This window comes from Lepidochelys kempii, chromosome 3, assembly GCF_965140265.1.
Source record: "Lepidochelys kempii isolate rLepKem1 chromosome 3, rLepKem1.hap2, whole genome shotgun sequence".
In the NCBI taxonomy this organism is placed as follows: domain Eukaryota; kingdom Metazoa; phylum Chordata; order Testudines; family Cheloniidae; genus Lepidochelys; species Lepidochelys kempii.
The window spans coordinates 191,504,704-191,515,798 of record NC_133258.1 but is presented as its reverse complement, the minus strand read 5'-3'; the positions used below and the strand labels follow the sequence as shown (position 1 = coordinate 191,515,798).

The following is an 11,095-nucleotide window of genomic DNA, read 5'->3' as shown; positions in this document are numbered from 1 at the left end:
TCTCCTGCTGATAATAGCTCATCTTAATTAATTAGCCTCTTAAGGTTTGTATGGCAACTTCCACCTTTTGTCTGTCTGTGTCTATCTTCTTATTATATGTTCCATTCTATGCATCCGATGAAGCAGGCTGTAGCCCACGAAAGCTCATGCTCTAATAAATTTGTTAGTCTCTAAGGTGCCACAAGTCTTCCTACACTTTTATTTGCTCATTGAAACCAAAAAATTGCTATATTTGACATTTTAAACACACACACACAATTTTTCTACATTCTCAATATGTCAAATCCTGAGGCCTTCATTCCTTAGTTATTATAACCCAGTTCTTATGCAGAGAAACTTCAGTGAACTCAACAAAATTTGCCTGAATACGGTTGAAATAAAAACTAGGGACAACATTTATGGCCATCCTCTGCATGAGAGCAATTTATACTTTTTGGGTGAAATCTTAGCCCCACTTAAGTCAATGGGAGTTTTTGACATTGACTTTAGAGGACCTAGGATTTAACACTACCTGCAGTGATTAAAGTCCCATGGCATTTTTTTTGGGGGGGGGGGGGGTGGTAGGAGTGAGATTAACTGTTTTAAGAGTATGTGAAGTTTGTAAAGTGCTTTGCGATTCTTTGAGAGGAAAGGCACTGTTGTACATCTAAGGTATTAATTACTGATGATTAACCAAATTCAGATTAAGAGGGGGCAACCTGGGAAGAAGCATCATTCACTGTTCTCCCTTCAACTACCGTGCACTTTCCAAACCTAAGGTTATTTGTGTTAAAGCTTTCTGAAATGTATATGAAAATGTGACCTTTTCTTTATTTTAATAATTTAGAATAAAGTTTATTGAAACATCTTAAAAGCCAGAAGGGTATCCAAATTATTATTTATTTTATTATTATCAATTATTAATATTATTATTAAGTGAAATAGGCTCTGTTCCAGCCTGGGTTTTTTAGTAAAGATCACAGTCATGCTGTTTACTGATGTTTTTATTTTTAATGCTTTATTTTTATGAGAAATAGGTACAAACTGCTACACATATAAATCCCACCCTTTTCCAACAACAACATAGCACAATTCTTCTAAGAGCAGTACAGAAAGCATTTTACAAAAGGTGTGCCCATAAGCCTGTCTCCTCTTACAAGTAACAGTGTTGATCATGAAATCTTATGTTATAATGATGATATTACATAGCTCTTCTTATCAGTAGATCTCAAAGTGCTCTACAAAGAAATTCAGGATCATTACCCCCCATTTTATAGATAGGGAAACTGAGGCACAAAGCGGCAAAGTAATTTGTCTCAGGTAATCTAGCAGACCAGTTGTAGAGCTGGGACTAAAACCCAGCTTTCCTGAGCCCCTGGCAATTGCACTATCCACTAGGCTACCCTACCTTTCATACAGCATTACTAATGGCTTTGGGCCACATTCTGTTCCCCTTACACACATGGAGTAGTACCTTACCAGCATTACTTGAGGAATAAGTAAATACTCAGTGTGCATAAAGGGAGCAGAATCTTGACCATTGTACATATACATATCAACAATATAAAATGTTCAAAATAAAAGGTATAATGCTATAAAGATTTTATCTTCCAAATCTGATTTTCCACACAGCATGCACCAGCTGTAGATGGGGAGGGAAGTTGATTTAAAAGTCACTTAGATGTGAAATATGTTATTCTGCCAGTAAAAAACTTTCTTTGAACAGTTATAAAAATCAGCAATGATGCAGATCAAATTAATCAAGCTCAGGACACCTGGCTAGAAGTCTACACAACCTCTAACAGTGTGGTGTCATTATTGAGGTCTTGTTGGCATCCATATTTCCTCCATTTTGAAGCCTAGAGAATCTGAAACTTTAAATACAGAGGTCTTTTTGTCACATTACACAAAATAGGCTGTAGATTCTTCCCCAGCCTGTTTCTGCTGATCAGCAGTGTTGCTATGGCACACTATGGTGTATCCTGTGCTCACCAACCTAAATATAGAAAAGATTGCTGCAGCAATGCCCAGCTACAAAAATAAAACAATTATCCATGGCCGAAGCAAAATGTCAGTTACAGTCATCATCCAAACAATCTCTGGAGATGGGCTGGATCCTCCTCATACGAGTTTTGATTTTATTTTAAAACCCAAAGTATAAAGATGTTGCAGATCATGAATTTTATTATCCACATAAGAGGCATGTCAGATGTGCGGCATCAACACCGTAATATTTGACAGTTATAAAAAAACACAAACAAATATAAGGAGAGGAGGACTTGTGGCACCTTAGAAACTAACAAATTTATTTGAGCATAAGCTTTCGTGAGCTACAGCTCACTTCATCGGATGCATTCAGTGGAAAATACAGTGGGGAGATTTTATATACACAGAGAACATGAAACAATGGGTGTTACCATACACACTGTAACGAGAGTGAGGGTATGGTAACACCCATTGTTTCATGTTCTCTGTGTATATAAAATCTCCCCACTGTATTTTCCACTGAATGCATCCGATGAGGTGAGCTGTAGCTCATGGAAGCTTATGCTCAGATAAATTGGTTAGTCTCCAAGGTGCCACAAGTCCTCCTTTTCTTATTGCGGATACAGACTAACACGGCTGCTACTCTGAAACCTGTCACAATCAAATATGTTAGGTGCATACTGTGAATCAAATGTATGCTAGCATTTTCTGGCTTGAGTCTGTAACAGATTAGGGAGAGATTTTCAAGCACACAGTTACCAGTAAGGTGCCTGACTCTCATTGAAATGGCCTATCATTTGTGCCTTTGAAACCTCCCAGATCTTGGAATTTGTCCAACCTGTGCTAGGTGTAGCTCAGGAGGATGTGAAAAGGTGGCTTCAAGCCACTTTTTACTGCCCTGTTTGGCAAGTGGAGCAGCCACAAAAGGAACGTGCAATAAAAGACCCATGGCATGGCCACGCTTGGCCCAGGTCAGCTGACTCAGATAGTCCGGGATCAGCTGTGGAGCTATACTATTACAATGTAGATGCCCGGGTTCTGAGACCCTATGGAGGGGAGGGTCTCAGAGCCCAAGCCCAAATGTCTCCACAGCAGTTTTTAATTCTGCAGCCCCAGCCCAAGTCATCTGCCCTGGGCTTTGAGGTGCAATGGGTTTTTTTTAAAATCACAGCATAGATGTCTCCAAAAAGGCTTTCTTGTTCCTGGGAAACCCTGGAGAGCAAATACATTCCAGCCATATCCCTTGTTCCCTGGATACCTCCACCGGGACAAAGCACCTCTTTAAAAATACTTTAACAGTAAAGAGCACCAACTTTCATTTATTTTGCCATCCCACCATGTCTTTCAGTTGGGGATCTTTTTTGATGTGATGACATTAATCATTGCAGAACGACTGCATACTTCTAATACATTTCAGTGGGAGACTTATGAGGTACAGTACGGAGCTACTTTTTGATGAATATGCTCACAAGACCTTGCTACAATTTTAACTTTTGAACACAGCCCGACATAATGGACTAACCTCTTTCATTTACCCCAGTATAATCCCAGTTTACTTTAAGGGTGCTGCATTAAAGTGATAGAGGCTGTGACGGTCAAAAATTTTTCAACACTTTTTTTAATTAAAAAATACTGAGTTATCAAAACCAAAAAACTTTTCATGAAATAGGGTTGGAGTTGACAGATTTTCCCCACTCAAAAAAAAAAAAGTTGAAAAAAAAGTTATTCAATGGAAAATTTCCAATTTTTCACTGTGAAACAACTTGTTTAGAAATTTAAGCTAATACAACTGAAAAAAGTTAACAAAAAGAATGATGAAATCAAAACACATTTCAATTGACCCAAAATGGAAAATAAAAGGGTTTTCAGTATGCAAATATTTTTGATGTTTTGACTTTTCATCCTGCCCAGCTCTACTTGAGAGGAGATTTTGGCCCAATTTGTCTTTATAAACAATCATTCTGCATTTTAGTTATGCAGTCAAATCTGAATCACCCCTTGGCTTTGGTTTTGCAGAAACAAAATTTAATGGATGAGGTTTTGCAAAAGCAGCTCACAGCCTTCCCAGCCTATCTTAGATCTGTGCCATGGTGGTATATTGCTTTCTTATCCTTTTCCTATAAAATAATAATGCCTTTAACAATGGCACTGAAAAGCCAAATTGCAAATGTCATAGGCATAAACTGGCCATCATTAGGTTAGTATTTCAAATAATTAAATTAACTTTAGTTGTTGTAGTCAATTAGTATTAATTGATTCACTTGTTGACTCATTCTGCTTTGCACATGAAAGTAATCAGAAAATAAATTTGCCTACCTAGCTGGCAATTAGAGATGTGGAGAACATAAAACAAACAATTAAATGCTGTAATGTTCAAACTGAATCTTTGATACCTGTGCATGACTGTTTTAGTTTTCTGGAGTTAAAATTATCCATTAAAATAGGAAATTGCCAAGTTTAAATATCACATTGTAACAGAATATACCCATGTGTTCACACCCACACACTACTGTAATAAACTTTTTACAAAGTATGCTTTGTAAGGTATCATTAGAAAACTCATGATTTTATGGTCAGTATTGTCCTGGTAAAATGTGTATTAACATTCTATGTGAAGCTATAAGATTCCCATCTATGGTGTTATTAACACTTGTTTAAACCCCACAGCTCTGCCCAAACAGAAATTGGCAAACAGGCCTATCCCAAACAAAGGTATATGTGCTCTACTTAATTTGCATTTAAGCAGTAAACAGAGTCATCAAGCAGGAAGGGATGACAAAGGGAGTTCAAACATGTGAGAAAAAGCCAGCAGGGAACATCCTCCCACATAGCCTTTGTGTCCTGTGCCTAGCTGGAAATATTTTTCAAGAGGGAGACTGAAACTACAAAAAAAAAAAACACAGAGGGACAAATACTCCAAGGCACCCATCTCTCCCTACCAACTGCATTCACTGGACTCAAAGAGACAAAGAAAGCAGGTGTTATACTCTGGGGAGGGGTCCTGACCTGAGAGTTTGGTCAATAATCTGTGGAACATATGAGAAATTTTGCTTGATTCTAATTTAGTTTGTTAAATTAGGCTTTAGCAAACATCTTATCTTTATTTTTCTCGTAACCATTTCTGACTTTTATGCCTCATTACTTGTACTCACTTAAAAATCTCTTTGTAGTTAATAAACTTGTTTTACTGTTTTATCTAAACCAGTGTGTTTAAATGTAAGTGTCTGAATAACTATTTGAGATAATAAGATGGCATATTATTCCTTTTAAGGAATAATGGACTTAAAATATTTGTGCTGTCGAGGAGAGGCCTGAGCAGTACGGGACATAAATTTCTGGGGGAAAAAAATCAGATACTGAGGGTGTGTTGAGGTCACTGTTTCTGTGTGTGTCTGTGGTCACTTAAGTGCCTGAAAAGGGAACAAACTCCATAGAGCGGGAAAAGAGCATTGTCCTCACTTACTCAGGTTCTTGTATTGATCCTCCAACACAGTGGAATCTCTCTGGAACAGTCTTCCAATCTTTTGCCATTTTAACCATTGCCCCAGCATCGAGGACTCCATAGCCAAACAAATGGTTAAATTCCAGACCAACACCATTTCTACGCCATTGATGGACTTCATCATGAAGTTGGTTCCTTTTGGAGGTGAGCACTGTCAGATGCTGCAGGTCTCTCCACGTCAGTTCCAGGCTATGGAAGAATAACATAAAAAGGTTGTTATGTTGTGGGGTTTAGAAGAGGAATGACAAAGTATGACATGTCCAAACTCTTCATTCCATACAACCTGCCTCAGAAAAATCCTCCATATCTTTTGGCCCAGAACAATTTCAAACCAAGATCTATTGACACAGTGCAGCTAAGAGGATCTGAGCACCATCATTGCCAGGAGGCGCTGGAGATGGATCGGCCGTGTGCTTCGGATGGAAACTGATTCCATCACCAGAGTAGCAATAATATGGACGCCTGAAGGCAAGCGAAAATGAGGCTGCCCGAAAACAACATGGCGAAAAGCTGTGGAAGTCGAGCTGAAAAACCTGGGGCACAGCTGGGGAACCATTGAAAGACTTGCCAGAAACAGACAGGAGTGGAGGAGCTTCATCACTGCCCTAAATGCCAGAGGCGTAATAGGAACATGATGATGATGGTTTTCTCTTTCCACAATACGTTTGAAAGGACTGGTGTATTTGAACACTCAGTAAGGTAAATGCACTAAAAATAGCAGTGTAGATATCGTGGCTCACATTTTAGCTACTTTTAGTATGCAAGACCAAGTCTATCTACTGAGACTGCCTACAATGGCATGTGGCCCATCAGCCACTGCCAGTAGCAAAAATATGCAGGAGATAGGACACTAGCTGGGAGGGCTCTGAGTTACTAGTGAGAATTCTTTCCCAGGTATCTGCCTGGCAGGTCTTGTCCACATGCTCAGGGTTAACTGATCGCCATATTTGGGAATTTTCCACTGGGTCAGACTGGCAGAGATCCTGGGGGTTTTCCACCTTTCTGTGCAGTATGGCACACGGGTCACTTGCAGGTTTAAACTAGTGTAAATGGTGGATTCTCAGTAACATGAAGTCTTTAAACCATGATTTGAGGACTTCAGTAACTCAGCCAGAGGTTAAGGGTCTATTACAGGAGTGGATGGGTGAGGTTCTGTGGCCTGAAACGTGCAGGAGGTCAGATTAGATGATCACGATGGTCCCTTCTGACTGTAAAGCCTATGAGACTGGGAGGCTTGCTCCCAACTGCAGTGTAGACATACTCTCTACGGTCAGAGTCCCACAGACTGTTCTAGGATTTTAATCGTAGACACACCTATTAATCCTCCAGAACTCAAAGAAAAGAGACCCTGTCTGGAGCACAGACCCCAGCCTGCTCACAGCTATAGAAATATGGCAAGTGCACAGGGCAGTGTGATGGAGAAAGTGGTGCTGTGTAGGCAGTCATTCTAGCCAGACTTCTATGTCCAGGGATGGGTGGGGAACTGTGTGCTACCCAGGGTTTATATGGTCAGGGAGCAACTGATGGTAGAGCACAGGAAAACTCAAAAAAGGTGGGGGAAGCCCATGGGGACACAGCCAGAAGTGGGGACAGAGGAAAATGGAGGAGGGAAACAGGTGAGTCAGCTTGGGGAGGGGGCATCGGGGAGATAGACGGTGGGGCCAGAGAGAGACTATGGAGAGCATGTCAGCAGGCAGCCAGAGACCAAGCAGGTGGGGTGGGGAGGAAATATCTGTAAAAAGGAATCAATATATGCAAATAAAGCAGTGCACATTATATATACACACACTATGCAAATTAGGGCATTGCATTATTTACATAAACTCATCTAAGTTCCTACACCCAGGGCTTGATTCAAAGCCCTTGAAGTCAACAGGAGTCTATTCATTTCAGTGGGCTTTGGATCTGGCTGTTCTAGCTTTAATAGCCCTTAACTTCAGCATTACAGACAAGTAATTCAAAAAACAAAAAAAATCCCTCTTCTTCTAAACCTACTTAGCCTCCAGTGCCAATGCGAACACGCCAGCTGCCTCAGGTGCAGCTGCAGATGTTCCAGAATGACGTAAGGTACAGTTGCCATATAAGTCCGTAGTAGCCTGCAAAAATATTGAAAAAATGTGTAAGAATAGCTATTTCGTTCTCCCTTGTGCTACAGATATGGAAGGCAATACTTGTTGATTAGAGTAATGTTATACTTGTCACTAGGAACAGAATAAATTACTGCCATTTCAAACTAAGATCACCTTTAAAATAGAACGGATAGATACACAGTGAAGGTGGGAACACATGATTGGACAATGACAGTAAGTAGTAAATATTCATTAACATCTAAAATTCAGAGAGATATTATATTTCTATAAATGTCACAAAGGCTCTCCATCCCCTTTGGTCATCAATAGGATTTGCACCCAAGACTTTTAGCACCCTAATAGTCTTCTACTGCTTGAGTTACAGGAGTAGCTCCAATAGCAGGCAGCAGTAGTAGTGTGCTATCATCTATGAGGACTAGCCACTAAAGGCAAATATGACAGTCTGCTAGCAAATTGCACAGTGATAGTCACGTACATAATGTAGATTGCTTCATGCATACAACTGACCCAATGAAATAAGTCAGTGTTTTCAAACTCATACAACAGATCTAGGACAGTCCACTTTGTCCCTATACTCAGAACATGAAATAACTGGAAAATGGGTAGTATCTGTTGACAAACACTGACCTTTTTATTAAGACACCTGCCTGGCCCTTTTTAAGTATCATAACCCACCCTGAATGATCTGAAGACTATTAAAGTAAGAGAATCCCCACCACACACTAGCATATTGGGAGGAGCATGCTGTACCCTTCCAAGAGGTGGCATAGTGGAAACATTCCCAGTGTACACCTGGAACCGTGAGGGATTGTACCCCTAGGGTGTGAAGCTCCACTCTGCCCTCAAGACAGGCCTGCACCTATCGGGTATAATCTGACACCTAATGCTTCATCTTTGGAGCAGGTCTGGAGTTTGGAGTTCTGTTTTGTACAGTACCCATGCCTGGGGCTTCTAGGTGTTACTATAATGCTAACAATAATAATAATAATTAATAATAAATAGATCACTGTTGAATTAAACAATGGGAATTTGTGATGCAAGTGTCAAGGTTGTTTATTTAGAGTTTTACACACATTAAAAAGGATCTTTAATGCTTTGCTCTAGAGGCTTCTTAAGCTATTAAATAAACCACCATTTCTGTAACCACACTCCTAGCCGAACCTCTCAAGAAAAACACTAAGCAGTCTGGCAAGGAGCGAGAATATGCAGAAACCACCCAAGAAGCTTGACAATATTCCATATTTCACTACTACTTTGCCCTGACCTTGTTTTCTTATCATCTTTATTCTGCCAAGCATACATAGGATTACAGACAAATTGGCAATGACTGTATTAGCCTAAAATATGCTCCAATTGGAGGTAATGTGTTACGCTGGGTCTTTCAACTTTTCATTCTCATGCAATTACACAAAGAATGTCTGCCTGGGAATTAAAAATTCTGAGGACATATGAATAAATAAGCCCCAGCTTCACTTTCCAAGTTGCATTCTGATAACTAGGGAACACCACCTACATGCAGCCATAAAGCATAGAAGCTCATTGCTGTTTTCAATATCGACCTCCCTTCTCATCAGATGACAGTTTGGGCATTGTCAGGTATTGTGAATGAGAAAAATATTAGTTTTAACAAAGGAACATCTGCTGCTCCTAAGCAGAAAATGATGCATACAGACGTGTGTGAGTGTAGGGAGCAGGACTACAGCACAATAATATCTGCACTCACCACACCAGCTTCAGGATTTCTCTTCCTCCCATTGCTGAACGTGGAGGCCAAGGTCGAAGAGCAGCTTTCATCGTACAGAGCTGTCCGGCCGTCATTAATAGCAGAATTGATGGAGATAGTCCACATGCTTGATGCATAGCCGTCACAGTTACAATCATCATAGCTGCCTCCATCTCCAGAGGCCCAGACGTAGATGCTTCCCTTGCCGCCACGGCCCTGTGGAAAAGAAATTGAATCTGTCAGGTTAAATTATGCATTCAAACATGAAGCAAAGCATCCATCTGTCAAGGAGAAAACAGGCCTTAGATAAATGTACATCAGTAGCAAGCTGAAAGTTCATGGACTTCTGCAGACTTTAAAAATCCAGTTAACTATTAATCACAGCCTGTTCTGCAATCTTTTATGTGCAGAGTGTTCTCATTTATCATTTTGTTTGCTTGGCACACCAAAGGCTTCTGTGCTAAGACATTTTATGGATTCATTAGAACCTGGAGTTGATATCAGGCACTAAGCACTATGGGGACATAAGAATACAAGAACGGCCATACTGGGTGAGACCAAAAGGTCCACCTAGTCCCCAGTATCCTGTCTTCTGACAGTGGCCAATGCCAGGTGCACCAGAGGGAATGAACAGAACAAGTAATCATCAAGTGATCCATCCCCTGTCGCCCATTCCCAGCTTCTGGCAAACAGAGGCTAAGGACACCATCCCTGCCCATCCTGGCTAATCCTCCATGAATTTATCTAGTTCTTTTTTTGAATCCTATTATAGTCTTGGCCTTCACAACATCCTCTGGCAAGGAGTTCCACAAGTTGACTGTGCATTTTGTGAAGAAATACTTCCTTTTGTTTTAATCCTGCTGCCTATTAATTTCATTAGGTGACCCCTAGTTCTTGTGTTATGAGAAGGTATAAATAACACTTCCTTAGTTACTTTCTCCACACCAGTCATGAGTTTATAGACCTCTTAGTTGTCTCTTTTCCAAGCTGAAAAGTCCCAATCTCATTAATCTTTCCTCATATGGCAGCCGTTCCATACCCTAATCATTTTTGTTTCCCTTTTCCAATTCCAATATATCTTTTTTGAGATGGGGTGACCACATCTACACACAGTATTCAAGATGTGGGCGTACCATGGATTTATATAGAGGCAATATGATATTTTCTGTCTTATCTATCCCTTTCTTAATGATTCCCAACATTCTGTTCACTTTGACTGCTGCTGAACGTTGAGTGGATGATTTCAGAGAACTATCCACAAGGACTCCAAGATCTCTTTCTTGAGTGGTAACAACTAATTTAGACCTCATCATTTTAGATGTAGAGTTGGGATTATGTTTTCCAATGTGCATTACTTTGCATTTATCAAATTGAATTTCATTTGCAATTTTGTTGCCCAGTCATCCAGTTTTGTGAGATCCTTTTGTAGCTCTTCGCAGTCTGCTTGGGACTTAACTATCTTGAGTAGTTTGTATCATCTGCAAATTTTGCCACCTCACTGTTTACCACTTATTCCAGATCATAAATGATCTGGAATAAGTGCTCCATTAAAATGGATCTATTGTTCATCTAACTGACCAGGATTATAAAGGTACACTTAAGGTTTGAGTGGCTAGAAAACCATGTAAAACTGTCATCACTTTCTTTGCTCAATAGATTGGCTCCCTGGGTATTTTTTACTCATATCTATTTGTTTTACTGACCAAACTAGCTTGAATTATTGTTAGTGCTGGAGAACCAATACCTCTATGAGAGCAACTGAATTAGCAACAAAAAAGAACTCCCCTTATGAAGCTGGAGTTGGATGGAGAGATC

At 40.0% G+C, this 11,095-nt stretch overlaps 1 protein-coding gene across 4 annotated transcripts in view; it reads right to left on the bottom strand.

The window, feature by feature from the left end:
• Positions 1-11,095, bottom strand: part of PCSK2 (proprotein convertase subtilisin/kexin type 2) — a 202,780-nt gene that overhangs the window by 11,328 nt on the left and 180,357 nt on the right. For all 4 annotated transcript variants that reach the window (XM_073339427.1, XM_073339426.1, XM_073339428.1 and 1 more), the window contains exons 9-11: positions 9,281-9,496; positions 7,463-7,563; positions 5,429-5,656 (exon numbers count right to left, since the gene is read on the bottom strand). In XM_073339427.1, coding sequence (XP_073195528.1) covers positions 5,429-5,656; positions 7,463-7,563; positions 9,281-9,496 — 545 coding nt within the window. The remainder of the gene's footprint in view (positions 1-5,428; positions 5,657-7,462; positions 7,564-9,280; positions 9,497-11,095) is intronic.